The following is a 27661-nucleotide window of genomic DNA, read 5'->3' as shown; positions in this document are numbered from 1 at the left end:
GCTGTCTACTTCAAATCTGATTCATAATTTTTCTGATGACAGGACTCTCCATTCATCTTATTTATTCAAGAAACCTTTTTGTACTCAAATGATTCAAAAGATCTTTCATAACCCATGTTTTGAACACTGATCTCACCATGCTCAAGTAGGGTGAAGATAATCACATGAATTTTGATGCTATGAAAACATAGGAATTTCTTATTATTTGGAAAAAATAGCCTGCATATCTTATTTTTGATGTTGTTCCAATTTCCAGTGAAGATCAGTTCTCCATTCTTGTGCTGACTTTCACATCTAGCTTATCCTAGAATAAATACGTTATATCCATAGCCTCCTCATCCCACAAAAAAATTTAGTATTCTTTTTCATTCAAAGCATTGTTTCTCTCCTGCTCAACTCTTAACACTTTATATATCCCAAATCTCACAACCTTAAAATACTGCTCTTACATTTGGGATGGTACACCCAAAACTTCCCTAAGAGTTCTTGACTATATATATATATATATATACAGAAAATGGAACTTCACCTAATAGGTGACCCCCCTCTCTCTCTCTCTCTCTCTCTCTCACACACACACAGTTTCGATTCAGTTACTTTCTCATAAACACTCTGTTTCTGCATTATGCTTTTTATTATACTTTCATGGCCATAGCTCTGCGGAATTGGCTGCTACCAGTCTCATGCTTCCTCTAATCATATAAAAACATGAGCAGCTACTAATCAACATACATACACAGTTCATCTCCAAATTCATTGAACCAACCTCTCATTTTCTCTCTTCATTCCATCTGTCTCTGTTCTTTGGGCAGCCTTCCCTGTACTGTTTTTTCAATGAATACACCTTCTAGCTTTTTGAGAAACTTTTTGATAAATTTCTTTCTTTCTTCTTAACCTATTGCCTATACATTGCACTGTTGTGATATAGGTCTTGTAACCTCTTATGTGTGTGTGGTACTAATTAAAAATAAATAAAACGAGTCATTGAGAGCATCTCAAAACAACACAGCAAAACATGGAAGGAACTATTATGGGAATTCTAATAATGCAGAAATAATAAAAGGCACTAATTGGTGCTGGGTAAAAAATTGTATATCAAAGATCAGGTAGATCAGCTGTAAGATGAGGTGAGGTGATAAAATGATATGATGGATATTTTTGAAGTGGCGGTTGATAAAAATGGAAGAAGTATCCTGGGATACCATGGATGTTCAAAGTAATAATATTACTCATAATTATTCTTTAAACAATAAATAGTTATATTTGTATACTTTTTTTTTAGAGCTGTATAGTTTATCATTGTGATTTTCTGAAATCTTCATTTACCAGCTTATATGAGATAAACAAGTGAAAATAGCAAGGCTAAATTTTATGGTATAGAGGAAGCTGTATCATCACTATAAAAGCCTTGCCATTTTCACATGGATTTTTTTTTTTTTGTGATATATTTGGTGCATGTGTTTTATTTCAGATAAGAGTAGTAAGATATAAAAACAAATTATTTACACTTTATTTCTGATATTTAATCAAATCGAAGAACAAAAAAAAAAATAATAATATCTGATTATTTCTTAGTCATGAACTTACACCAGATGTAATGCATGGTCAGCCACTTGACATGAATCAGTATCTAAGGATATTTTCTACTTGCCGTGTTCCTGATGATATATGTGACCGACAAGTATTCCATGGTCTTAGACCAAATCCACCTCGTCATATTGTAGTGATTCATAACAATCATGTAAGAATTCACTTTTAATTAGATTCTTTTCGTTTCTTTTTATTTCTTTTTTTTTTATTTTTTAATCAATGGTTGATTGTGACAGAATTTTATGGCCACATGCTGACCACAAATAAGCTGCTAACCTAACCTAATTTTCCATATATTTAAATCCAGGACTAATACAAATGTTCATAATTTTGTTAATTCTTACAATGTAAATTTTGTAACTATATGCATATTATATTATCATTTCTACAACCCAAAAGAAAATCTGAATTTAATAGTTCCTTAAAAAGTCTTATAATTTTGAGCTTTATGATTCATCATAGAAAAATTTAGATATTTCAGTTACTTCTGCAGTTTACACTATATTACTATCATGACATGCATGTGCAATTCTTCAAAGCAAAATGAAATTCTCTAGCTATAGTTAGAAAATTTGCTTTAACACCGTAAGGAGAAGTATAACAGAGATCAGAAGAGGAAGAGTGGTGAAATGTCTTCAGACCAACTACATAGTCCAGTTTTCCAACTCTCAGCAAAATTCTGGAGTTCTTTATATGATGTATGTTAGAATTCTTATCTTTGTGGAACATTAATTTTGATGAATATTAATTGTTATTGAAAGGAACATCATTTTGCAAGGGTGTACCATCCAAGTGAAAATATTGCAATGCCAGGTGTGATTATGACTAATGCGAGAAGAAGGGTGGATGAATTGGAGGTGCTTAGAATAGTGCAGAACCATAATGCAAATATGGCCATGGGATTAGATGGGACATTAGTTCATCAAGAATGTTCAAGGGAAATCACAGATACCCTGATCAAGCTGTTAATTTAAGTGTCAACTCTGGGATGGTGCCATGAGAGTACAAAGAGAGCAAAATAGTTTGTATAAAGGAGACTCCAAGAGAGAGAGAGAGAGAGGCAGCAAATTACAGACTACTCGGCAGAAATTGGAAAAAGAAAGAATTCAGGAAAGAGTAGACAGGAATATGATACTGGAGGAGGAGCAATATGGTTTTATGAATGGCATTTGAATTGGATTAAAGAAATGGCTACACAGTGATAATACTAGACTTTGACAGAATACACAGGTATTCTATACATAAATTGGAGCTAATGGGGATGGATATGAAGTTGTCAGTATGGATAAGCAAGTGACTGACAAGATGAAAGAGTAGTATATGGAGAAATTGAATCCAGAAGAAGGCAGGTGACTAGTGGTGTACCACAGGGTTCTGTATTTGGGCTCCTTTCTTCCTGCTTTATGCTTACAAGTAGACCCACACCATACCATGTAATCTTTCTGAACCGGTTTTGATGGAATAGGGTGGTTAATTCTTATTCCCATGTTCAGACCTATGTCTTTCCAACTGAAGGGTGTCAAAACAGACTGAGCTATTGAGGCTCTGAGTAGCTACTTGGGCATACTGTTATTTAATTTGTATGAACTAATGGAGGTCAGAGCTTCCATAGTCGGTATAGATGAAGCCCTTTGTTTGGAAAGACCTGGGTTCAATTCCCATCCAAGAATGAGGAACCTTTATCTCTTCCGAATAAAGGTGAATTAGCCAGTCTCATATGGAGGTAGAGGGTTTTTTCACCTGGAAACTTGGTTTCTCATCCCTCAGAACAGGCAAACTGGCCCCATGAACACATGCATCTATAGACATAGGACACACCAGGAGGCACAGGGCTAACCATCTTGTCCTCAAAGTAGTTGCGGTTTCAAATCGAAATAGGCCATCCTAATACGATTGTAACGGGCTACTAGGGCTTAATACAGGTAAGGTGGAGGAGGAGGAATGTAGAAGTCATACACAAGGAGTGCAGTTTACATGCATTACACTTAGATAAAGGAATAAACGATAATATAATTTCTTGGCATCTATCTTTAATTTAATTTATATCCAAGTGAAAAAACTCGACAACTAGCGTTGAGTTTTTTAATAAGGGGCTACACCTTTTCGTTATTTGTATGTGGGAATTACTGTATATGAATTCTACCACTTCAACCTTGGTATGTATTCTGATTCTGGCTCCCACTGATGACAACTGACTTCCTAGGGGAGTAGATTCTGCCTGGTGGTGAGTTTTGCTTGTCACCGAATGGAGCCACTTGAAGTTCCTGTCCTGGAGTGATTCAGGTCAGAAGTGATGAGTTTAGTTGTGATTTTCTTTTGTCATTCAGTGAAATTTAGAATGATCTTGTAGATCTGTCAGAGTTTTCAGAGAGAGGTATCCCTGCTCTTTAACAGTATGTCAAAATCGGTCTGAGTAGTGTCCCTTCATTATACATACCCAAAAGGATGTGTGTTTTGCATTATGTGATACTAAGGCAATTAACATAAAGTTATTAGCTTTCTTATACATGTAGCCTAGTCATGGAGAACTTCACATGCAAACTTTGTTTGCTTGCACTTGGATAAAGGATTAAACAAGAATATAATTTCTTAGCATCTTTAATTTAATTTATAACCAGGTTTTAACTTATATACATTTTTAATATATACTAGATGTATTTCCTCAACATGTTTTGTTGCATCTTCAGGAGGTTGCATGACATAATTAAAAAACCAACAACAAAAAAAAAACGTTTTTCAAGAGCTGCTGATATCTATAAATTAAAAAGACTAAAATGATAGTTTAATCATCCTTCATTCCATACTCAGAAGAGAATTACTTTGACAGATTGTTCAAGGAGTCCACAAGGTCATTCACTCAAAAGGCATACTAAATAGAAATCAAGGAATGATCCTTCATAGTATTTGGAAGTCATTAATTAATATGTGTAACATTCAAGACCTCTCCTATGCCAGCAATCAAATACTGGGTTTACACAACAATGTAGATTGCAATCAAATACTAAGTTTACACAACAGTGTAGAGAAAACCCAGTATTTGATTGCTGGCATAGGAGAGGTCTTGAATGTTACACATATTAATTAATGACTTCCAAATACTGTGAAGGATCATTCCTTGATTTCTATTTAGTATGCCTTTTGAGTGAATGACCTTGTGGACTCCTTGAACAATCTGTCAAAGTAATTCTCTTCTGAGTATGGAATGAAGGATTCTTGCCAATTTACAATATGATGTTCTTTGAGGATGTACACTATGAGTCTGCTTTTTTCTTCCCTTGTGTTTTCAACATCACCTATATATTCTTTGTTGTGGATTTTGAATTTTCTCCTGGTTTGACCTACATATATATCTATCCAGAAGAAAACAGAATCCTGTATACACTCAAATGTTTATAAAATGAAACTTTGTTTTTAGGGGAAACGTAGAAAATTTTGTAAGGTGTTAACTGGTTTGAAGGCTGTTCGGATGTTGATTGCCTATAATATTTTTGCTATTTTTCTTGATTCATTGCCAATGCATGGTAAGGATACTGTGCCTTTGCATTTAATTTCTAGGTTATTATGGGATTGTTCATCAGAAAATAAAAGTTCCTTTAGTACCTATTTTGAGTAGCCATTCTGGAGGAACTGATTAAGTAGAACTTGAAGTTCTTGTTTTGGTCTGATTTCATCATTTTTTTAGTATGTTTAAAGCTCTGTATTTCAAGGTTTTTTTGATTATACCTGATTTTTGTTGAGGGTGATGGAACAAGCTTGCTTGTAGGTACATGGCTGTGTGGGTTTCTTTCCTATAGACTTCTAATGATACTCCTCCAGCAATGTTTTTGTTGACAAGGATGTCTAGGAATGGTATATTTTCCATTATTTTCTATTTCTAATGTGAATTTCATACTTGTAATAAATTTAGTTTAATCCTTTATCTAAGTGTAAGCAAACAAGGCTTGTGCCTGAAGTATCTTCAGGACTGAGGCAATTCGTGGTAAAGGTGGACCAAGTTCTCATCACTCCTTGTCTCAGTATCTCCCATAATGCAAAGCACATCTCCTTGCTGACATGTATAATGCTATGCATTAAGGGAAGGGCCACTACCCAGACCGGTTTCGACCTTTATTGAAGTTTCGTCAGTGGGAGCCAGACCCAGAAGTGGTGATACTAAGGCACAAGCAATGGAGAAGTCATATTTACCTATACAAGTTGCCAAAAGTTGTACCACCTTATTATTAAATTACTCTGGATTTAGGGAAAGATGTTCTTCCAACAAATTTGGTACTTGCATTCCCACAATCTGCCTTAATACTCTACATTCCAGAGACCAGAAACCACCTTAGTGAATTGTCTCTGAACCCTTTCCTCTCTTCATCTTTTTGAAAACCTGATGACTTAATCTGCACATAATAATCCATGTGTGGTCTGACCAAAGCCTTGTACAATGAAACCATAACATCCTTACTCTTACATATAAGTGTTCTCCATATCATTCCCATAATACACTGTTCTGTCCTCACAATTTTAGCAAACTGTCCCTGAAATTTCAGGTTCTTATCCACCAACACCTCCAGATTCCTCATCTCCTCTAAGATATCCCCCTGATCAATCTTGTACTCTGCATCCCATCTGTGCTTTCCATTATAGAATCGTGCTTACATTGACTTATCTAAAAGAATTTTTGCAACATATAATTCAAGTATGGTTTAATTATAGAGATTAAAATTTATTTTACATTTCTGCACTTGAAAAGATAAGGAGATAAGATAATATAACTAATATATAAGATAACTTGATAAGATAATAAGAACTTAAAAACATTTGAATATGTTTTTAAGTTCTGATTTTTTTATATTTTTAATTTCAGTTTTTCAGAATGAATGTATATGACAGCAATGGCAAATCATTAAATGAAGGACAGCTCTTTACTCTACTGAAGATGATCGTTGAAAAATCACAGACACCAGCTGTTCCAGTTGGAAGTCTTACAACTCTGAATAGAGACAAATGGAAAATAGCTCATGATTGTCTCTTTTCAGGTAATTGTTTTAAGAAGCTGCTATTATTTATCGTCAAATTCCTGCCATGTACCCTCAAGGGGGTGTACAGGATATGATAGTACTACATAAAAAATTTACATCATTACTAACTTCGTATCTACAATTGCTATTATTTATTTAATAATAATATTATTTTCAGAGATTTTTTCAGCTTTGTCTTAAACAACTTACTCTGATCTTTGGTTTAGCAAGGTAATGCAAGATAAGAAGTTTTGAATAAATTGAAAGAAGCAATTATTTGTTACTGGTAATATATTTTTATTTCCATTTGCTGCATTTTACATAATAGGATTCTGTATGGTATCCTCTCAGATGACTTGCCAAGTTTAGGAATATCACAGTATAGTCTTTCCTTTATCAAACTGACACTGTTACAGAAAGTGATTGAATCACTGAGGCAAGACCTATCCCTCACAAAGTGGTGCCCTCTTGAAATTACTGTACCTATTATTATTACTCAATACCTCCAAGAAATCATTGTGAGAGAACACACTATTCCACAACACACAGCTCACCATATCCTCTACTGAATCCTCCAACTACACACTACTATCATCAATTCACAATGCCATCTACTGCCCCTACCACCAATAGTTTTTTTTTGTCAGTAAATTGTATGTGTTCTCTTGCCCAGTTTGACTGTATGTGGAATTAAAAACCCACATTTCAGGAGAAAAAATTCTGCTACCTCCATGTGAGATCATCTCACTCACCTTCAGTTGAAAAAGCCCACATAAGGATTTCTTTCATCACAATGAGAATCAAACTCAGGTATTTTCCAATTGAATGGTGCAAAGTCCCATTGCTCTTCCAATTCTACTACAGAGTTGCTTATGGGTGGGTCACAGTTATCATTATAGTTCACCCATTTCTGAATTGGTGCCATAACTATGTTTTCTAATACCTTAACCATCACTGTTTACAGGGCTGGCTGAGATGTCGGTTTTTTGGTCCTCAGACTGAGGCTTTGATGTTTCAGGGATGTATTGATATGGGAAATATTTTAGTATATAACTATATGTATTTAATGTTTGTAAATTATGTTTAACCCTGCGGAGGTCGCGGTTGATCTGACAGATACAAACAAATTGTTTTAATATAAATATTCTTACACATATCCAGTTATAGCTTGGAGGTCATGACTAGCTATGTATACATATATTATGAGTGATATTATGCACTGTTTATGGCATCAGTTTAGTTTAACACGTGTTATGTAAAGGTTTGTGATATTTGATAGTAAGTTGTATTTGAGAGATACCGCAAACTCCGATGTCAATATAGTATTGATTTAGTTGTTTTTTTTTAATTTACCATTGAAAATGGCTGGAAAAATATATCGATTGGATAATCCATCAGATGTTGAAGAGATTCAGCAAATGATAGAGTCCAATGCGAAAGTAAAAGTGATATTTGATAGTAAATTGTATCTGAGAGGTATACCGCAAAATCCGATGTCAGTATAGTATTGGTTTAGTTTTTTTTTCTTTGATTCTTTGTTCAATATAATTTTTAGATTGTAACTGAAAATAAATAAATCATCGTGTATTATATTTGCAGTGGTGTTTTTTTTTTTTTTTTTTTTTTTTTAAGTTTTATGGCATTTCAGCACATAATTGTAATGGATGTATCTCTCAGATACACGTGACCTAAGCTGCAATTTGTTCGACCGCTATCTCCGCAGGGTTAATAAAATTATATGGTTTTTCAATAAAAAAAATTCTTTTTTTGCAAATATTTTGGGACCCCACTAATAACTTTTTCCTGAAGGCCCCCAAAACATCCAGCTGGCCCTGATTCTTTATATGCAGACCAGTCAATAATTTGCACTACTTTTGCCTTGGAGTGCCTTCATGTATTCCATCTTGCTTTTTTCCCACTCTTTGGGGACCTTGCCAATGCTGAGACTTACAAACAGTTTGCTCAGAAACCCTGTCAGTTCTTTTATGCTTTCTCATAGCTCAATGATATTCCATCTAATACCATGGCTATATTATGTTAAGATTTCATATCTTAAATACTTTCAGTTAATCCACTTCTATTGTCATAATCAGTCAGCACATTACCTACACTTGGATGAAATCATCTAAGAGTTCTTTCAGTGTGTGGGATAACCATCAGTAATTCTTCCTAATAATCACCACATATTGAAATAACTCTAGCTTGCTTGGTTAATTTCCTCTCATAATCTGATTTTCTCTTCTTTACGATGCTGATTGCCCTTCTTGTCTATATAGGCTTTGCATTGTTTATGGTTGTTAATCATATTCCTCTTTATGTTTGCTCTGCAACAATTTTTTTTTTTTTTGTAGTTTTCTTAATGATGGCACTTATCTGTTTTACTACCATCTGATTTTTCCTCTTGACTTTGGGTATGCAGGCTTTTTATACTGCTTCCCTCAAACACACTTTGACCATTTACCACATGCAGTTGCTTCTTGCAGTTTCTGTGCAATGGCACACTCTCCAAGCTACATTCTAAATCTGTTGTAATCATCAGATCTGTAGCTTCACATTTACTTCTTCTTAACTGAAAATTTTACATGCCCAGTCAGTTCCTAGGTCAAGACTGCATGATTATTCCCCTTAGTCATAAGGAAACATTTACATTATTGGTTGTAGAAAAATGCTTTGAAAAATGGTCTATTTTGTCCTGTTGACTATTCCCACAGATAGTCTTAGATGCATTATTCCCTTTCTTCTCTTCCATTAAGAAATTACGAGGTCTCACAGCAGTATCTCCCCCCCCTTTTCATAACTTCCTTCTATCCTGTTCTCTCTCTGTCATTTCTAAAAATACAATATCCATGTAACTATATCCTACTCCTCTGTTATCTCTCACTAGTACCCACAATATTTTTGGCCAAGTTGAACTAACCAATGCTAAATTTCCCCTCTCCCTTATCACTGGATCTTCTCTTATTAGTACACATGAATTACAGCATCACTTGAGCCCATAGGTATCCTTGCATTTTTTTTTAATAATTTCAGATTTGAGACCTGAGACACCACATTCTACATTCTTTGATTTTTCCAATTCTTACACTCACTTACCCACTTCAAGGTACCTCCCCCCTACAATGTCCTTCCCTCACAAACAAACAAACAAAATAATAATAAAATCTCAAATAGTCCCTGGTTTCCTATGACACACTTCTTCCGATATCTAATACTAAACCTACTCATAATTGCCAATAAAGTCCAACTTATTTTTGTATCTAGAAAGAAGTTGACCTGCCACTATCCATTTCAACATCATTTCCTTTTCTTCCACTCCCAAGCCATTTGCACCTGCAACCACCATCGTCTCTGCCATTCATTCCCGCCATGCAATGTTTCTATTATTTTCCTTATCTTCTTCTTGTCAGGTGTTATCTCCTTACAGGAAGTTGACTACCATAAACTTCCACCATGTTCTGTTTTGTACTTCTCTCTTACATTCTTCATAAGACAAAAAAGATCCAGTCCTTAATATTTTCCATCCAGTGTATTGTTTGTCTTCCTCTTCCCTTTCCTTGTATCATTCCTTCTAAAAGTGTTTTCAATAGGGATTCATGCCATAGTAAGTGACCAAGGTATGTGGTTTCATTTTCTTAATGGTTTTCAACAGAGTCCTGTCCTATCTTCTGCAATCAGCTCTAATATCTCTAAATTAGTTTTTTTTTTTGGCAGTCCATGGGACTCTGGATTCTTTTGAAGATCCACATTTCAAAGGGTTTTAGTTTATTTTAAAATATTTTGACATTGTCTAGGTTTTTGCTCCATATAGCAGTGTTGACCATACATAGCATTTGGTCAGCCTAATTCCTGCTTTTGTGCGAATTTCCCTTGACGTCAGAATGTTTTTCATGCTAATGAAGGTTGATCTAGCAATTTTTATAATTCTAAATATTTCCTTATGTAATTAGTTGACCCAAAAATATATAACTCTCTACTTGATCTAAAGTATTTCCTCTGATCTTAATATTTATATTGGGTATTTTCCCTTTTTCTCAGCATGTTTTTTTTTTTTTTTTTGAAGTTGAAATTAAGTCCTTATTTTTCACTTAGTTTCAGCATCTCTTCTAGTAGGTTTTCAAGATCTTTTTTTATTTTCAATCAGCAGTACTGTATTCATCTGCATATCTTGAATTGTTTATATTTCTGCCTCCTATGCTGACTCCTGCTAATTGTTTGAAGATCATCATCATCATCATCATACGTATCAAGGATTTAGGCCTAGAATGGCCTGTTCCGGCCTTAGAAGTCATCGTTGAATCGTTTAAGAGGACGTCCTGGTTTTCTTTTTCCTAATGGCTTTGTTTGAAGATATTTTTATTATAGAGGTTAAACAATACAGGAGAAAGACCACAGTCTTGTCTGACACCCTCGTTTCTGAGAATTTCTCTGAAGTTTCTCCTGATATTTTTATTGAGGCAGTTTGCTCCCAATATATATTTATCAGTAATCTGATATCTTTACCATCTACTCCTATTTTTTTTTTTTCTTGCATTCTATTATTGCATTCTTTCATGATTTTATCTTGCATTCTTTCATGATCTATATTATAAAAGACATTTGTGTAGTCAATAAAATATTATCATTATTATTATTCAGGCCTCCATGGAGTCAAAAGACTATTCGTGGGAGGTCTCTCTTAGGAAACACAAGTCTATCATACCACTTCTTAAACTCATTGACCGTTCTCGCTCTCACCACTCTATCAGGCAGTGCATTCTATGGTTCAACCACCCTCCATGCAAAGAAAGCACTCATCATCCTCTTGCTCACAGTTTCCTTTCGTAACTTCCAGGGATGGCCCCTTGTCATCAGTCCTTCACGCTGTACAACCAAGCAAAAGAACTCCCCAGAGTCAACCCTGTAACCTACTCTCAACATCTTAAAAGTCTCAATCATATCACCTCTCCATCTTTTATCCACCAAACTCTGCAGTCCACATTCCCTCAGCCGATCCTCATAACTAACACTGTACAGTCCTGAAACCATCTTTGTTATCTGCCTTTGTACCGTTTCCACATTAAATTTATCCTCTTCAAATCCTGGGGACCAAATCTGAGAACAATAGTCTAAGTGCGGTTCTGATCAGAGTCTTATACAACAGAATGATAACTCTTTTATCTCTGCTAGTTGGTATCCTCATTATTGCAGCAATTCACTGTGTTACCTTCACCACCTTTACAATATGTCCCCTAAATTTCAGGTTTCTATGAATCATCAACCCCAGATCTCTTGTCACCCCTACTTCCTCCAGTATAGCTCCTCCAGTGGAGTATGCAGCGTCCCATCGATGTGTCCCAAACCTCAAGACCTTACATTTTGCTGCATTAAACCGAAACCCTCATTCATTTGCCCATCTGTCTAGCTTATTCAAATCCTCTTGCACGGCTACCGCATTTGCACTATTACTAATAACCCTTCTCAGCTTCACATCATCCACAAACAACTGACTATCCCCATGCAATCCACTGACAATGTCATTAAACAGTATAGGTCACAGTACTGAACCCTGTGGGACCTCACTTGTAACCCTCTGCCTCCTTGAAACTGCCCACCATACACACTCTCTGATACCTATCAGACAGTCAATCTTGAATCCAGTTGACCAACCTGACATCCAGACCCATGTGCTGCAACTTAAATATCAGCTTATCATGTTGCACCCTGTCAAATGCCTTTGCTAAATCCAAGAAAATGGTAGTATATGCCTTTCCCTCATCTACTGCTCTTGTAACTTTATTATAAAAGGCTGGCATATTACTAATACAAGTGCGCCCTTCACAAATCCCTGTTAACTCTCACAGATAACATTACCCTCATCTGCCCAATGCTATATAGGGTCCCTCACTAATTTCTCCAAGAGCTTAACAACTACTGATGACACACAAACTGGCCTATAATTAGACACTTCCAGTCTAATTATAGGCCAGTCAAAGCAGCTGTCAGTTCTTTAGCACATTCTCTGAAAACTCGTGAAATACCATCCAGTCCTATAGCTTTACTGACATCCAGAGTACTCAGCATGTGGAAAACACTCTCCTCCTGCACTTCTAAACCTCGAACCAGCCCTATCACTCCGGTATTAAAATTTACTCCTCCAGGATGAAATGCTCCAATAAAGTGTTCATTGAACAATTCCACTATGTACTCTGCATCAGTCACTCTATTCCCATTTTTATCCCACAATGTCAATCTTCCACATTCATTTCTCCTCCTACTGGCTACATAACTAAAAAATTCCCTAGGATTTTCTTTGGATCTTAGGACAAATCTCTTCTCATATTCCAGTTTTGCTTTCCTTACCATACTACCTTACCTCACTCTCCTGGCCTGTGTCTTATATTCTTCATACATCTGCTCTTCACCTGTCTCCTTATATCTCTTCCATAGCCTCTTTTTTGCATGCAGTTCTTGTTTAATATTGTTTGCCATCCACTTTACTCCAAATTGTGTCCTCTTCTTCACTCGTGGAATACAGCTTACTATTGCTGCTAACAAATAGTCCTTCACAATTTCCCAAGCACTAATGATATCCCTCCCTCCATGAAACTTCCCCAAGTTGACGTCTAAGACTATTATAATCACCTGGCTTATAATTCCACATAGGTTCCCTTCTCTTTGATACTCATGCATGTCTATTCATCTTCCAAGTCAAAATCACATGGCTGACATCTCTCCAACTGGTGGAAGAGATGTCAGCTCAGTTATTATTAACTCTTCTGATGCTATGACCAAATCCAAAACTCTTGAACCTCTTGTTCCCTCTATTACATGTTGCCTAAGACATTTGTCCCTCAAGAATTCTAGAAATTCCATTCCCTTATTGCTACATGTATCTTCCTCTTCCCAATTTATACTGCTGTATACAGTCCCTCACTAATTTCTTCTTGCACTTGCCAAGCTCAACTGTCTGAACATCTCCTGGTCCTCGCCCTCTGTGCTCCTTGGTCTGTAGCAACACCCGACTAAATATCCTGTTCTGCCCACCTCTACCTCACAACACATGCTTTCAAAATCCTTAATGTCACTGCCTTCCAAAGCCTCCACTCTTAGAGGACATAAGTCGTCACTTATCATAAGCAGTACTCCACCACCACGCTTTCCCTTCCTATCCTGCTGAAAAATGCTGTACCCTGCTACTTCTATTCCTGTTATTATATCCTCTTCTGTCAACCACATCTCACTGATCCCAATAATCTTTGGCCAGAGTGATGCTATCAGCACCATCAATTCTTCTCCTTTATTCTGGATACTCCTGGCATTGGTGTATAGCATAAAAATGTCATTGTTTCTATACCCAGCATTATCCCCTCTAGACTCTACTGGGCTCAGTGTTACCTGATGTCATCCCCCTTCTACCAAGTACCCATTTCCACAAGAGGCCAAACCTGCTACCATCCACTCTGGGATACACCGACTCGTTCAGAACACAATCTCTCCAGATGCCCACGTCTATCCTCATTCAAATGCAAGCGGTCTCTCGCATACAATTCCTCTCTGTCCTCAAAAACCCTCCAAACATCCACATATTCCAATCCTCTCTTTTGACACATTCTAGTTATTCAATATTACTGCTCTTCTGCTCAGCTCTTCACTATCATACCTAGGCAACACACACACACTGTCTTTCCCCTCTGTGTCTTCTTTCGCACAACCTCAAGCAAGAATCTCATATCTCTTGCTGCCAAATTTACATTACCTGTCAAGTCATTTGTGCCAATCATCTTATCCACCCTTTTACCTCCTCTTAATTGTCATAGCCACACTTTCTATTGTTCCTTTAGGCAAACACTCCTCACACATCCTATCTTGAACACCACGGATCATTGAGTCCCCCCATACATTACATCTCTCACCACCCTATTCCTCGATTGCTCACATGCATCCCTCACTCTCTCTCCTCTGACACTTTTTTCTCTGTATTCCCCTACTTACCTGCCTTCCTGACATCATTGTATCCTTGATTCCAGTGCTGCTCTCTTGCAGTCCACTCATTCCCTTTCTCCTACTGTTTCCATTCTCTCCTCTTCTCCCATTGCCTCTCTTCTACTGTTCCTATTCTCTCCTCTTCTACCATTCTTCTAACTCTCTCTCATTCCCTCTCTCCTACTGTTCCTATTCTCTCTCCTACTGTTCCTATTCTCTCTTCTACCATTCCCATAACTCTCTCTCGTTCCCTCTCTTCTCCCATTCTCTCCTCTTCTACCATTCCCATAACTCTCTCTCACTCCTACTCTGATTCGTCTTGCATTCGTCTCTTCCATTTGCTTAATCTATTCTTTAACCCTTCTCATTTCAATCCCTAAACATTCCACTTGCTCTCTCTGCAAGTCAGCCCACTTTCATTCGCCATTCATCCTCCCAATTCAGACCATCTCCAAATACTTCACTATCATTCAACCTTTCCTTACCCCTACTCTCATTATTTTATTCATATTTCTCTCGCCCTCTATCATACCACTAATCTCTCTATGTGGAGAATCTCCTGTCTCTGACTCAATGAGGTCAGTTATAGTCTTAACTAGGTCAGTTATAGTATTCTCTAATTCACCTAGTTCCTCCCATTGGCTGCATTTTGCACATATGTTCCTCCTTCTCTCACCTGCCACATATACAACTACTGGGACACATACATTCTACAAGTCCTGCATGCTACAAAATCCTATATGATATCGCACAAAATGGAGTCCGTAAATGGGGGAGGACTTGGTGATACATACAAGACTTGGTGATACTTGTTAAAACATAAATAGACTTCTTCTTCTTCGTCTTATTATTATTATCCAAGACCCTGTGGAGTCAGAAACTCATCTAGGAGTCCTTTTGATATTTACACAGCTCATCATACTGTGCCTTAAATACACTCAAATTCTCTGCAGAAACCACCCTCTCAGACAAGACATTCCAATCATTCACATCTCTGCATGCTAAAAACCTACTTCTAACTCTCCTGATCACACACACTCCTTATATAGCTTCCATGGATGTTCTCTGGTTCTTTCCTGATCTCCTGTAAAACCTCTCCAACATTGATCCTATAACAATCCCTTACTAATTTGTAGGTCTCTATCATATCACTTCTCTTCCTTCTATCTACTAGACTCTGTAAATTGCATTTCTTAAACCTTTTCTCATATTCGACATTCCAGAGATCAGAAACTACCTTAGTAAGTCGCCTCTGGACCCTTTAAAGCATCTCTTCATCCTTTTGAAAACCAGGTGACCAAATCCATGCACAAAGTCCATGTGTGGCCTAATCAAAGACTTATACAATGAAACAAGAATCTCCTTACTTCTACAAGTCAGTGTCCTCCGTATCATTCCCAGAATTCTTTGTGTTGTTCTCACAATTTTGGCAATATGTCCCATAAATTTCAGATCCTTATCCACTATCACTTCAAGATCACTAATTTCCTCCACCTCCAATAATATATCCCCACCAAGCATAAATTATACATCACATCTTTGTTTCCCAAATTTTAAAACCTTACATTTTGCAACATTGAAATTGCATTCCTATTTCTGAGCCCTTTCACTCAGTTTATTCAAGTCTTCTTTAAAGCCACAACATCTTCTCTACTCTTCATCATGACCTTCTTCTTTTTTGGCACTACAGCCCCATGTAGGGCCTTGGCCTCCCTTTTTTTTGGATTTTTTCGTAGCTCACTATGAGGTAGGATCATTATCCCATGCTCAACCATGAGTAATTGTCTGTGAAGTGTTCTTAAGACAGGTTTCCCTGGTTTGTGTGAGGAAAACCCTGCAGTCCACATCCAAGACCAGTTAACTTGGCTATGTCTGAAAAAGATCTTTTGCTTCTCATGTGAGCGACGAGAATCGAATGCAGGACACTCCTTTCTCAGTCATATGGTTGAGGAGTGTGTAACCACTCAGCTAACCATGTGGACTCTCTACTCTTTATAGTTTTTCCCAACTTTGCATCATCTGCAAACATCTGAAAATCCCCATCCAAATCTTTTCAAATATCATTAACATACAGATTAAACATAACTTGATACCTATCAGATAGCCAGTCTCTGATCCAATGCACTAATCTAATATCCAACCCCATCCACTCTAGTTTGACTATCTACTTCTCATGTGGTAATCTATCAAAAGCCCTTTGCAAAATCTAAGTATACTACTGTGTATCTCTCTCTCTCCTCTGTCCAAGGAAGCCATCACCTTATTGTAATAAGTAAGTAGATTACTAAAACATGACCTCCCTTTGGCAAATCCATCAAAGATAATACCATTGTTGTCAACCCTTTTCTGTATCCTAGTTTGCACCAGCTTCTACAACAACTTAACCACCACACCTGACACATAGATAGGCCTATAATTTGATGTTTGAGTTCTACCACCTCCCTTATGTAGCAGCACAATCTTGCCCTCCTTATTTGGAACTTGACTCAGTGCAAGATTAATATTAAAAAATATGTCAAGGTGGATGTCAACTCACTGGCACATGCCTTCAAAATATGTGGTGATATATTATCAAGTCCCAGAGCCTTATTAACATTTAGTTTGCTCAACTACCCATACACCTCTTGCTCACTTAGTCATTTTCTCCTCCCCATCATCAACTGCTCTCAATCTCTCCATGATGTCCCATTTAGAATGAGAGACCTTTATGAACTGCTCATTAAGTATCTCTACTCTATCTTCTGCAGTAGTTGTCCATATATCATTTTCTCCAGTCAATCATCTTTCCATAATCATTCTTTTTTTTTTTTGTTGGCTACGTATCAAAAGAACTCCCTAGGTTTCTTTTTGGCTTCATTAGCTAACTGCTGTTCATACTTCACATTTGCTGCCCTTACCAACCAAGTCACCCTCCTTGCCTGGTCTTTGTAATCCTCATGGAATTGGTTCTTACCACTTCTCTTATGCTGCCTCCATAATGCCTTTTTTCTCTGTATCGCATGCTTAATCTCTTCATTCATCCATTTAACCTACTGACTCTTGGAATGTTAGACATTGCTTCTACTAGATGATTCTTGAATATTCCCCAAGCTGCATTGATCTCTTTTCCAGCTAACTCCTCATTCCTTGCTTCACCTGCATGCTGTGTCCTGAGCTCTTCATAATCACCAGCCTTGTAGTTCCACATATACCCTTTTCTCACAGAGGTCCTCACACTGCTGGCAACCACCCAGGTAATCACGTCATGGTCACTCTCACCAAATGGAGGGTGATTAGACACCTCATTTATAATTACATCCTCTGATGAGATGATCAAATCCAAGACCCCCAATCCTCGTGTGCCCTCTGTTAAATACTGTCTGAGGTAGTTGTCCCTCAAAAACTCAAACTCATTTTCTTTACTTCCAGTTGCCATCTATCTCATCATCCTAGTCTATATTGCCACAGTTAAAATCACCCATAATAATCACTCTTTTCTTATTTGCCATCCACATTACCAGGTATATAACAATATCCAACTAAGTATTTCATTCTGTTTGCCTCTATCTCACACCGTACCCTCAAAACCACTGCTACTATTTCCCTCTTTCATTTATACTTTGTATGGACATAACTCTTCCTCTATCATCAATAGCACTCCTCCTCCCTTTTTACCCTTTCTGTCCTCATGAAACACATCATACCCTTTCTTCTCTATTTCTGTCAGGATGTCGTCCTCATCCAACCATGTCTCACTTATTCCAACATTTGGCTGAACAGACTCAATGAATGCATTTCATTTGTCTTGTTTCTTACACTTCTAGCATTTGTATACAAACACAGCAGCTTATTCCTGGATCTATGGCTATTTCCACTGACAACACTTATTTGATATGACTTCTCCATAATTAACTTGAGCAATTTCTTTTTCTTCTTATTCATCTTAGAACCTTCTTCAGATCCACTGTCAACTATTTTTGTCTTCCCATTTTGTCTACACATGCATTCACATCCTCTTGGAGCATCTTCCTTTCTCATGCTGTGTTCCTCTGTCCACCTTGGTCCTCCCCGTTTCCCTATCTGTCTCGCACACCTGTTCTCTCAATCTCTATACTCATGCTGCTCACTTCTTCATTCACAACCACCTCTTCAATCTCTCCTGTCTTATTCTCCTGTTCTTCCACATCGCTTACCACTTGATTAGATTCATTCTCTGTACTCACTTCTATACCTTCTAGCAGCAGCCTCTCCAAATAACTCCCACCAAAAAACCATTCAAATGCAGTCCATCTCTCTTATGCAGTTCAATTCATCCTTCAAACTCATTCCACTCATTAACAAACTGCACTCCTTTCTCCTCACACATTTCTGCTAACATATCATTCATAATTTTTGCTCTCTGCCTCATCTCACCACTGTCATACCTGGGCATGCTTACTACCTTTCATATTACACTATTTTCTTTTATCTATCTCAACAACCTCCTGATATCCAATCTGACTTTCTGCTTCTCCAGCTATCTTTTTATAATAGTTCTAACATTGAAGAGTCCTCTAGTTCCTTTATTTTCCTGAAAACTAGATTGTTTCTCATTAATTTGAAATTCAATTTTATGTTTATTTCTTTCTAGGGATGATATATAACATTACTTTTGCTATCAGATTTATTATTCTCTACTCTTCACATTTGATTGTCTTAGATTTTTTAGGTCTTTGTTGAAACAGTGGCGCACCCAGGTAGTGTACCAAGGGGCCCGGCCTCCCCAAAAGAAAAAGGAAAAAACACTAGAAAATTTTACAAAAATATTTTCCTAATTAAAATTAATTTTTTTATTTGTTGTGTCTTATATTTCTATACTACTTATGAATTAGCTGCCATATAAGGTGGGAATACTCTATAGCTCTCGGGAATTCCGGCCGCTGTGAACGCAAGGCGAACAAAGTAGTGCTCTTGCGGACCGAGCTACTTCGTTTTCCCCGAGCCGAGCCAGAGGAGATTCTGGCTCGGCTCGAGCCAATACATGGGTATCATGTATTGGCAATCACTGCAGATGCTCAGTCATAGGTCGTATACAATGTAGTGTGCATTCTCAAATCGTCTACTCAACTCGCCCCCCAAGATTAACTCATTAGTGCTTCCCCCCCCAGATTAAATCTTGAGTGCTCGGTCCCCTCCAAGATTAAATCTTGAGTGCGCTACTGTATAGGAATGCCAAGTGCTTAAACTCTTTTGGCAGGTGTCCAGTTTCACATATTTTGTTACATTTGTAAGTCAGTGATCTTTTTGCCTTATAATTTAAAGCCTTTAGACATTGTGCCATAATTCCATGTACAGATATCCTCTGTACCCTTTTATTCACCACACCTCTGATAATCAAATCGCCGTTCATGGTGTTGTCACCGTGGTACTACAGTACATTTTCCATTATGGTTGGGTGCTGCTATAGACCAGGGGTTGGAATAGATGATGGAGATAGAATGCATTGGCAAATAGACTCAATGAGTGAAGAACAGGTAATTATTATGGGAGATTTCAGCTATGGGAACATTGATTTCCGGTTGCTGGGCTGTCTCGGCACATCAGGGATCCCCTCAGTAGTAGAAGAGGGGGATGGTCTGTGGCACTACTTTGTAGGCCTCCCGGCTAGGTCTATGAGACCTGCTAACCAATGACAGTTGCAATCCTCCATTCATATTGGGGGTTGGATGTTCTGGCAGCCCATTCCGTAAAAAATGCTGCTATATAAAGCACCATGTCTAAACAGAAAGAAATAAAACCCAGGTAGTCTCAATATGCCCGGAACAGTGGTGTCAGGATGTGCGGTATCGTCAGTCCGTGACCGCTATAAAGAAACTCGACACAGAAATTGCTTGAATATTGCTACTTGGAATGTAAAATATTAGTATGTTAGGAATAAGTGAAACCTTTTGGAAAGGATCATCAGATTTTGAGTCAAAACTTCCAAATGCCAAGATATATAAAATATATATGTCAGGTGGTGAAATATCAAGGAGAGGTAGTTGGCGTAGCATTCATTGTAGAGAAGAAAACTAATGAAAACATTATCCATGTCACAAAAAATCAGATAGAGTAATAGCAATTCTAATAAAGTCTAGACCTAGAGATATGCTGATCATTCAAATATATGCTCCTACAGAACAGAATGAGGAAGCAGAAATAAATAACATGTATGATGAAATAGAATGGTGTAGAAAGGTTGGAGGCAAGAAAGATTGAGTTATTTGTGCTATGGAATGCGCATGATAACTAAAACTTATTTTGAGCAAAAAACCAACAGCAAGATACATGTGGGAAAGTCCAGATGGAAGATACAAAAATCAGATAGACTATATTGTGGTCAGTAAACGTTACTTCGATTGAATACGGAACTCAAAGGTGATTCCAAGTGATGTTGATCTGATCATAGACTGATCTTAATGAAGATGAATATTTGCCTGAAAACAGTGGAATAGATTATAAACAGCTATCATAACATCTGCTAAAAATCACATCAATAAACAAGAAGAAAGCAAGAAAAAAAAACATGGATAACACAAGAAGTAATCAACCTTATCGATGAAAGAAGAGCATGGAAAAGAGGAGCAAATGAAGAAGAAATATTAAGACATAAAACATTGGATAAAAGAATTAAACAGTTATGCAGAAGATTGAAAGAAAATTGGATAAATAGGCAGTGCACTGAGATAGAAGAATTACAAAACAGGAACAAAACCAGAGAAGCATTCCTGAAAGTGAAAGAATTAATGAAAAAGCAAGATGTACACAGTCTAATAACATCAAGGAACAAAGATGGAAACATAATCATTGATAAGGAAAAGATAAATGGAAGATGGATGGAGTACTTAACAGATCTCTATGATGATGATAATGGTAACATGATAGATGATTCACGACACCTTAAGTCAAACATAACAACAGATACCACTCTACTGACAAGAAAGGAGATAGAACATATAATTAAGAATCTTCCTAATAATAAATCCCCTGGGCAATAATATCCTGGCTGAGCTGCTGAAAACTTTGACTGGCAATAATAACAGCTATTTAGTGGAATCCATTCAGAACATCTATAAAACAATAGAATTACCTGAAGTTTTTACAATATCTATCTGCATACCAATTCCAAATTAAAAAATGCACAAAATTGCAAAGAATTCTGTTGTTCACTCAATTCACCTTAATAGGTGAATTGAGTGAACAACAGAAAGACTTCAGAAGAGGAATGGGAACCATTAATGCTATCCTGGAACTAGAAATACTAATAGAAAGATCACTTGAAAGAAATAGGAACATTTACATATGCTTCATAGACTTTGACTATAATAAATTTAGTTTAATCCTTTATCCAAGTGTAAGCAAACAAAGTTTGTGCCTGAAAATATCTTCAGGACTCAGGTAAGGAAGTACAACACCAGGCAACTCCAAGCAAAGGTGGACCAAGCTCTCATCACTCCTTGTCTCAGAATCTCCTGTAATGCAAAGCACATCTCCTTGCAGACATGTATAATGCTATGCATTAAGAGAAGGGCCACTACCCAGTTTCAACCTTTATTGAGGTCTCATCAGTGGGAGGCAGACCCAAACATGGAGATACTAAGGGAGAAGCAATTGGAGAGGTCATATTTACCTACAGGAGTTGCCAACAGGTGTACCATTTTATTATTGAATTACTCTGGATTTAGAGAAAGATTATTATTATTACTATTATTTGACACCTCCAGGGAGTCCAAAGACTCATCATGGGAGAGTGTGCCAACAGCATCGAACAATTGGTCCCTTTCCAACTACTAACCGCGTTCAAACTTGCTTAACTGAGACATTAGTAGCAGAGGCTCTAACAATCGACCAACCTTTGCCGGCAAGATGTTTTCCAAGATGTTGGAAGTTTATTTTTCATTTGGCTAGACTATAATAAATTTAGTTTAATCCTTTATCCAAGTGTAAGCAAACAAAGTTTGCACCTGAAAATATCTTCAGGACTGAGGTAAGGTAGTGCAACACCAGGAAACTCCGAGCAAAGATGGAACAAGCTCTCATTGCTCCTTGTCTCAGTATCTCCCATAATGGTGTTGCACTACCTTACCTCAGTGCTGAAGATATTTTCAGGCGCAAACTTTGCATGATCACTGTAACCAACCAGAGGCAGAATAGTTGCATCTTTAACTGAAACACCCTCTGACACTATAATCAAATCTAACACTCTTTGTCCTCGAGTTCCTTCTGTCACATGCTACTTGAGGAAGTTGTCCCACAACAGCTCAATAAATGCATTTTCATTCTTCTCATGAGATACTACTGCTACCCAATCAATATTAAAGTCTTGATTAAAGATAATTAAAGTCAAGTCTTACTATGTCATTTTGCCTGTTTCAGCCACAGAAGTGGGGGGGGGGGGCAAGCTAGCCCCAATAGGTGCCGTTCCAAGCCCGGATAAATAAAACCTTACTGCCAGCTCTAGCTACTGAGTCAAAAAGAAAGTGATACAAGGGCTAGGGCAAGCCCCTTAAGCAACACGCAGCTACATCACCCTACAACCGCTTGAAGTAGATGAGGGCTACCTCATCAAGGGCAGGTGCATTTAAAGAAGCGAGCCCAGCAAGTGGAGAGAATGTTGTGAGTGAGAACTTGAATGTTGGAAGCATGAGTGGAAGGGAAGAGAGGTGGCAGACATGATGAGCAAGAGGAAGTTGGACATTTTATGCATGCAGGAGACAAGGTGGAAGGGGGAAAAGGTGAAGGAACTAGGAGACTGGTATAAATTGTTCTACTCTGGAGCAAATAAAGAGGGAAGAAATGGTGTCGGAATTGTGCTGTGTGGCAGAATGAAAGACGAAGTACTGGAATTGGGTAGGAGGAACGACAGGATCATGCGAATAAAACTGGATCTTGGAGAAGAGCAACTGGTTGTCTTATGTGTATATGCCCCACAAATTGGCTGCACAGCAGAAGAGAAAGATGAATTCTGGAACGTGCTAGATGAAGAAATGAGGAAACTAGAAGAAAACGAGATGGTAATTGTCTGAAAAGACTTGAACAGACACATAGGAAGACAGATTAGAGACTGTGGAAGGGTGCATATCGGCCATGGAGTGGGAATGATGAACCAGGAAGGAGAGAGGATTTTGGACTTTGCAGTAGCGTTTGATTTGGCAATTGTGAACTCCTTTTTCTCTAAGAGGGAAGAGCATTTGATACATTTAGATGTGGCAACAACAGTTCACAGATTGACTACATTTTGACTAGAAGAAAACATCTTAAGGCAATAACAAATTGTAAGGTAATCCCAACAGATCAAGTGGCGCAGCAACACCGGCTGCTGTGTGCAGACTTTAAAATAAAGTCAAAGATAAGAACCTTTGGAAGCCATGGGAGGAAGATAATTAAATGGTTTCACTTAAAAGAAGAGAGTGTGAGGAACCGTTTTAGGGAGAAAGTGTTAGAGTGGATTTCGGATGGCCTAGAAAGTGTACAAGATTGGTGGAGACATAATTCAAAAGCAATTGAGGTGCTTGCTGAAACATCTGGAAAGATCAGAGAGCAGAAGGAGGGTTGGTGGTGGAATAATAATGTACAAGAAGCAGTGATGGCTAAGAGCAAGGCAAAGCAGAAGTAAGACAAGTCAAGAGTGGAAGAGGACAGAGAGAAAAAGAGAGAAGCCAAGAGAGTTGTTGCACAGACAAAAGCCATGGCATATCAAGACCTTTATGATCAATTAGAAACAAAGGAATGACAGAGAAAGATTTATCGATTGGCAAAATGTAGAAATAAGTCATCAAAGGACATCGTATATGTGAGGCAGATCAAAGACTCTGGAGGAAGGGTAGTAAGAAGGGATGTGGATATAAGAAACAGATAGAGAATATACTTTGAAGGGCTTTTGAATGAAGAAAATGCAAGGCCTCACAGAGAAGATGGGGAGCCTTATGAGGGGATGGTACAGAACATTAGTAGAGTGGAAGTGAAGAAGGCCATACCTCCTTCACTTATTAGTGAAGAAGGTATGGCCCACATGATATATCACATACAGATATAATAATCTACCTGTTTGGTCTTTTGTATTGTATTGTCTGCAGTCTGCCTGACACAACTGGATAACTTGCAGATCTCTGTTTTCTAATGCTTTACACATGTAGACATCTTTGCACACATTTGATGGGTCTGAACCGGACGAGCACACAAACCCGAAATCATTCTCTCCTCATCAACATTTCTATGACAAAGCCCATTCGCATCATTAACACAGTTATACACACTTGCTCTTACACTCACATTCACACCATTCCTCCCTTTATAATTTAATTTCCTTGACTCTCTGTGTTAGGTCTCATACCAGTTATTAGTTTTTCCAGACTCCTGATTCCATATGCATTCAGGTGTAGGCCATCTCTCTTATACAAATCCAGTCTTCCCTGAAACTCACTCCACATCCAAAAACTCGCATCCATTCCTTCTACACAGCCTATGCATCGAATCATTTGCCATTTCCTCTTAATTCATTTTTATCATAGCGACTAACGATTTTCACTTTTTCACTCTTCACTCTCGTCTCTTCCAACAACCCTTTTATGTCCTCTCTCATACTGAACTTATTGCCAGTTAATCATTCATACCTATCAAGTAATTGCATCTGAGAATTTGTCTCTAATGAATATGACCACTTTGCCACCAATTGGTGAAAGTGATCATATAGTCTTGACCTGGGAGGTGGCTAAATGTGTGGAATTTTCAGTTAAGAGAGGGTATATGTGGAATTACCGGGTGGTAAGTATGACAAGCTTAGGAGATTGTTTAGATCAGTGCCATAGCATGTAAAACTGCAAGGGCCAGATGTGGTAAAGGAGTGTTTGAGGGAGATAATGGCTGACTGCATACCTAGAGTCAGGAGAGTAAATCAAGTGGGAGTTAAATGGCTGAATAACACGATTAAGCTGGAGCTGGAAAAAAAGAAACAATTGTGGAGGGAATTTAAGGAGAAAGGTGACTTGCAGGCACACGAACAGTACAAGGCATAGGACAGAAGGGTAACTAGTGTGGTAAAACAAGCAGAAGCAGATTATGAAAGGAAGTTAGCAACGCAGGCTAAAGAGAATCCCAAACAGTTCTTTCGCTATGCTGCAAATAAAAGAAAAAATGTATTCAGCAGAATGATTTTAAGGAATGCCAGTGGTAGGAAGGTAACTGAATCAGCCAAAATAGTAGAATTACTAAGTGAACATTTTGCAAGAGTATATCATCCAGGAGGTGATATTGCCGGAATGAGAGAACTGATGGCCTATACAGGAACTGAGGTGAATAGCATATTACAGAACCTTAATACATCTGTTGGATTGGATGGTATACCAGCTCGAGTCTTACGTAAAGTGGCAAAGGAATTGTCAGTGCCCTTGACCATATTGTTTATTCTAAGTCTCAGCTCTGGATTAGTCCCGAGTGGGTGGAAAGAGGGAGAAAATAGTTCCATTGCATAAAGGAGGCTTCAAGACTGTTTTTGCAAATTACTGACCGATCAGGAGTCATTGTCAGAGTATTGGAGAAGTTGGTCAAGAGCAAAATACAGGAATGGATAGATGGAAATGGGATACTGTATGGGGGCAGCATGGTTTTGTGAAGGGTAGTTCATGCGTCAGTGATCTACCTTTCTTGCTCGCATTTTATAATACAGTGACAATTCGATAAAGCAATGGGTTTACAGTGATACTGCTGGACTTTGCAAAGGAATTTGACGATACCACATGAAATTCTAATCAGTAAACTGCAGCACATGAAGATGAATATAGGGTTGGTGAGATGGATAGGAGGGTGGTTGATGGAGAGATATCAAAGAGTAGTTTATTCAGCAGTAGAGTCCAAAATAAGGCCTGTGACTAGTGGTGTGCTGCAGGGTTCTGTTTTTGGACCCCTGCTATTTAATTTGTTCATTAATGATACAGGAAAGGATCTGAGAGGAACTGTTCAGTTATTTGCCGATGATGCAAAGTTTGGTAGAGCAATAGTTCATTCATTCATTTCATATGGTGATTTAACGGCCGTGAGCCCTTTTTACAGAGAGGTATGGCATGACCTCAATCCCCCTTGTTTTTATCCTGGCTCAGGACCGGCATAGCTGACACTTCAGACCTATGGCTGGAGGGATTGTCTTAAGTATTCCTGACTGTATCCATGTGTGCTTACAGAGCCGGTTTGCCTGCTTCCGGATGAAAAACCCCAGATAAACTGGGCGGAACCCTGCTGTCCATGCCCAAGACCGGCTAACTTGGCTATGGCTGAGGAAGATCCTTAAGCTCCTCACGTCGTCGACAGGAATCAAACCTAGGACACTCCTTTCCCAGACATATGGTTGCGAAGTGCATAGCCACTAGACTAACTGCATGGGCAGAGCAATAGTGAATACACAGGATGTCAAAATTTTGCAGGATGATTTGGATAGATTGGCAGACCGGGCAAAGGAAAATGGATATCAGTTTAATGTGGCAAAGTGTAAGGTTATGCATTTTGGTGGTGAAAAGATTACCAGTTGTATACCACATTGGTGGAACTGTACTTCAGGAAATTGATGAAGCTAGATACTTGGGAGTGTTAATGGATAGGAAGTTTAAGTTTAGGGGCACATTGCAAAAGTGACTAAATCAGCTCATCAGATCACTTGGTTACTGAAGAATACTTTGAGGAGCAGAGATAAGCAGGTTATTGTGTAAAATCTCTCATGATAAAGTGACTTCATAACTTCGAAGTTCCATTTTACATGTTTATATATATATAGGAAAATGTACTCAGAAAATTGTTAAATAATTTTTTATGAAAAAAATATTATATTGAGCTTTTGTTAAATTTATGTGGTGCATAATGTCATCAAGTAACGTTACTAAATAATGTTAAGCCAGTAAATGCTAAGATTAGTGAGAAAATTCTGACAATTGCCATGGGCGAAAATTTCCAGAGACCTGTGAAGAATGATGTCATAATGTCCAGAGGTCAATATGTGACCATAGTTGCCGTTGACAGAGAATTCCAAAGATGCGTGAAGAATCACGTCAGCATGTCCAACGGTAATTACATGACCAGTTTCAAGAGACGTGCATGCACACAATGGAGGGTCAGGCCTA

General features: G+C 37.9%; 1 protein-coding gene across 1 annotated transcript in view; it reads left to right on the top strand.

Moving 5' to 3' along the window:
• LOC150103773 (carnitine O-acetyltransferase-like) overlaps positions 1–27661 on the top strand; it is a 179270-nt gene that overhangs the window by 98576 nt on the left and 53033 nt on the right. Inside the window, exons 6-7 of the mRNA XM_090397071.1 lie at positions 1576–1741; positions 6443–6614. Coding sequence (XP_090253197.1) covers positions 1576–1741; positions 6443–6614 — 338 coding nt within the window. The remainder of the gene's footprint in view (positions 1–1575; positions 1742–6442; positions 6615–27661) is intronic.

Source organism: Typopeltis vanoorti, chromosome 8, assembly GCF_054136105.1.
Source record: "Typopeltis vanoorti isolate ZY-2024b chromosome 8, IOZ_Tvanoo_1.0, whole genome shotgun sequence".
Taxonomy (NCBI): Eukaryota; Metazoa; Arthropoda; class Arachnida; order Uropygi; family Thelyphonidae; genus Typopeltis; species Typopeltis vanoorti.
The sequence above is the reverse complement of the archived record's forward strand: the minus strand, read 5'-3'. Positions and strand labels throughout refer to the sequence as shown.